The sequence below is a fragment of the Papilio polytes genome, unplaced genomic scaffold (assembly GCF_000836215.1).
Source record: "Papilio polytes unplaced genomic scaffold, Ppol_1.0 DF822733.1, whole genome shotgun sequence".
NCBI classification, from domain to species: domain Eukaryota; kingdom Metazoa; phylum Arthropoda; class Insecta; order Lepidoptera; family Papilionidae; genus Papilio; species Papilio polytes.
In genome coordinates, this window is record NW_013526471.1 from 2,500,714 (window position 1) to 2,503,468 (window position 2,755).

A 2,755-nucleotide genomic window follows, 5' to 3' on the forward strand; every position below is an offset into this window, starting at 1 on the left:
GGCGACGGAGATGTCGACGGGTTCAAAAATGTTGAAGTGTCGCTATTGTTAAAATTTTTCACGTCACCGGAAGATAAAAGCGTGAGTTGAGCCGTTTTTAATTAATTTTCGTTTAAAGTAATGTCTCACGATAGTTTAAACAATTTTAAAGTTCAGAAATTGACAAGTATTGTATATTCTGATTGACCTCCTATATAAAATCTTATTAATATTACTAATGCAACAGTTTAGATGGATGGATGTTTGTTAGAGCTTGTAGCCTAAATGGCTGAATGGGTGTCAATGAAATTTGGCATAAATGTAGAGGATAGTCTTGAAGAACACATTTTTTACTTAATTTTGATTTTTTTTGAATTCCGCGCAGACGGTGTCGCGGGCGTAAGCTAGTGTAATATATTTTGCACATAAAAAAGCCCAACTTTACAAGAAGTTAGTTACTCCTTACAGAGTTGTGATTTTTATGATCTATTCTCCTTTATTTAAATTGTAAGTTTGCAATTAATCATGCAGCTACTTAAATTCGCCGTAATAGCGAAGCGACCGCTGTCCAAGTACTTCCGCAATTACAGAAGAATTGCCTATGTTTTATTGATGGAGAAGGGAACCCAGAAAAAGTAAATTTCCCCTGTATTTTATGTCTTTCCATAAAATCCACTTCTTCCAAACCTTCAGATGAAAACGATGGGAATAGTAGGAGAAGGTTTGGAAAGAAGACTAAAATTAGGCCATAAGCTCAATCTTCCACTTGCTCTAATGTTTACTTCTTTTTTTGGTAACTTAAAAATGACATAAAATAAACTTATTTCAGTATACAATAGTGGTATATTTTTCTGTTGAGTTTTCAGCATTATGTTATTACATTTTCAGCTCAATATCCACCGAATGCAGAATCATCAACAACCAAACTCCTCACAGCTCTACAACTACTCTTGTTACTATTAACGCCGTCACATAGGAACTTTCTGCAGAGGTTACTGCGGTTGTTAAGTACAGTAGCGGACAATGAGGCCTCAAATAGAATGTCACCTGATACTTTGGCTACAATGTTCACACCTCATCTACTATGCCCAAGAAAGGTAATTATTTTGTGTTTTTTTATATCATAATGGGGCAAACGAGTGTGTGGTCTAAATACCTAGAGAAAGCGAAGCGACCGCTGCTTTATACATCTGCAATGGCAGATGCATTATCTCCCCTAATCAATGGAGAAGGTGTCTCAGATAAAGAGGACATTTCCGCTTCCATGCATCTCTTCCACCATCAAATCCACTTTTCCTTCTCATCCTTTCCGTATCGAAAATAGTAGGAAGGAAAAGGGATTAAAATCGGGCCTACAGCACCACAGTCATCAGTTGAATTGAAATAACTCAAAAACTACTGGGACCAAGAAAAAACTGGGATCAACTAAAAAGAAAAGAAAGTGTCATTAAGAATAATAAAAAAATAGGCTATCTTACTCAGTGATAATACAGTTTGTTGTAATGACGAAAGAGTTATTGAAATTAACCCAGTAGTTTTTGAGTTTTTCCTATTCTTACAAAAATACAATTCTTTTTTATACTAGTTTGGATTTAATTACACATGTTAACTATCAATGTTTAAATAAGAATAATGATAAAACAGTAGTAAAGAATTTAATATTCAAAACCATTTTATATAAAAAGATAAGTGAAAATTAATTAAAAACGGCTCAACTCACGCTTTTATCCTCCGGTGACGGCACCGACTAGTTTCGGACCACTAACTAATTAATTTTCGCTTAAAGTAATGTCTCACGATAGTTTAAACAATTTAAAAAGATAAGTGTCAAAAATTCTTCCTTTTTAATATATATTCTTTTTAGTCAACAATAAATATTACTTTACAGCTATCACCAGAAACATTCCACGCGGACTCTATCGCTCTGTCGCCAGTTATAAGTTTCATGATCCGTCAGTGCGCTGCGCTGTTCGCGGCGCCCGCGCAGCTCGCCACCGACGCCGCCGCCTACTTCTCCTTGCGCGAGCGCAGGCGGCTCCTGTCCCCAGATGTCGACTTGGATGAGAGTATTACTGATAAGTAAGTTAAGTGTTTTTTTTATTCTATGCCAGCTGTCGCCCGCTAATTTCTTTCTATCACATTCCCGTGTGCATCATCATCACCAGCTCACTATAAGTCCCCACCGAGGGGCTCGGAGCCTACCCTAATACGGGGTGACTAGGCCATAGTCAACCACGCTGGCCAAGTGCGGGTTGGTTGACTTCACACATATCTTTGAATTTCTTCGCCGATATGTGCAGGCATCATGTTTACATCTACCTTTTACTTTTCTAAAGACCCGTCCAAATAGGTCCAACCGTTGCAGAGATAGCGGTCCCGTCGCCTTTTTGGCAACGCGGTACTAAAAAAAGTAGCCTATAATATACTCGTCCATGGTAGCTACTCTGCAGTCAAAGTCCGGTCGAAATCGGCTCAGCCGTTTCGGAGATTACTCGGAACAAACGCGGCTTGCGGAAATATAGACAGACAGACATTTTTTTTAAAATGCGATTTTCGTTATCAGCAACGCAAATATATCATCTTCTCGAAATCTGGAATTTTTCTTTTGATATTACAAACAGACACTCCAATTTATTATATGTGTAGACTAGCTGTTGGTCGCGACTTCGTCCCTGAAATTTAAATATATGAAAATGAAAATGAAAATGAAAATGAAAATGAAAATGAAAATGAAAATGAAAATGAAAATGAAAATGAAAATGAAAATGAAAATGAA

At 37.1% G+C, this 2,755-nt stretch overlaps 1 protein-coding gene across 1 annotated transcript in view; it reads left to right on the top strand.

Moving 5' to 3' along the window:
* Positions 1-681: 681 nt before the first annotated feature.
* Positions 682-2,755, top strand: part of LOC106105676 — a 9,814-nt gene continuing 7,740 nt past the window's right edge. The window contains exons 1-3 of the mRNA XM_013286100.1: positions 682-690; positions 846-1,076; positions 1,868-2,058. Of these exons, the coding sequence (XP_013141554.1) occupies positions 682-690; positions 846-1,076; positions 1,868-2,058 (431 nt within the window). The remainder of the gene's footprint in view (positions 691-845; positions 1,077-1,867; positions 2,059-2,755) is intronic.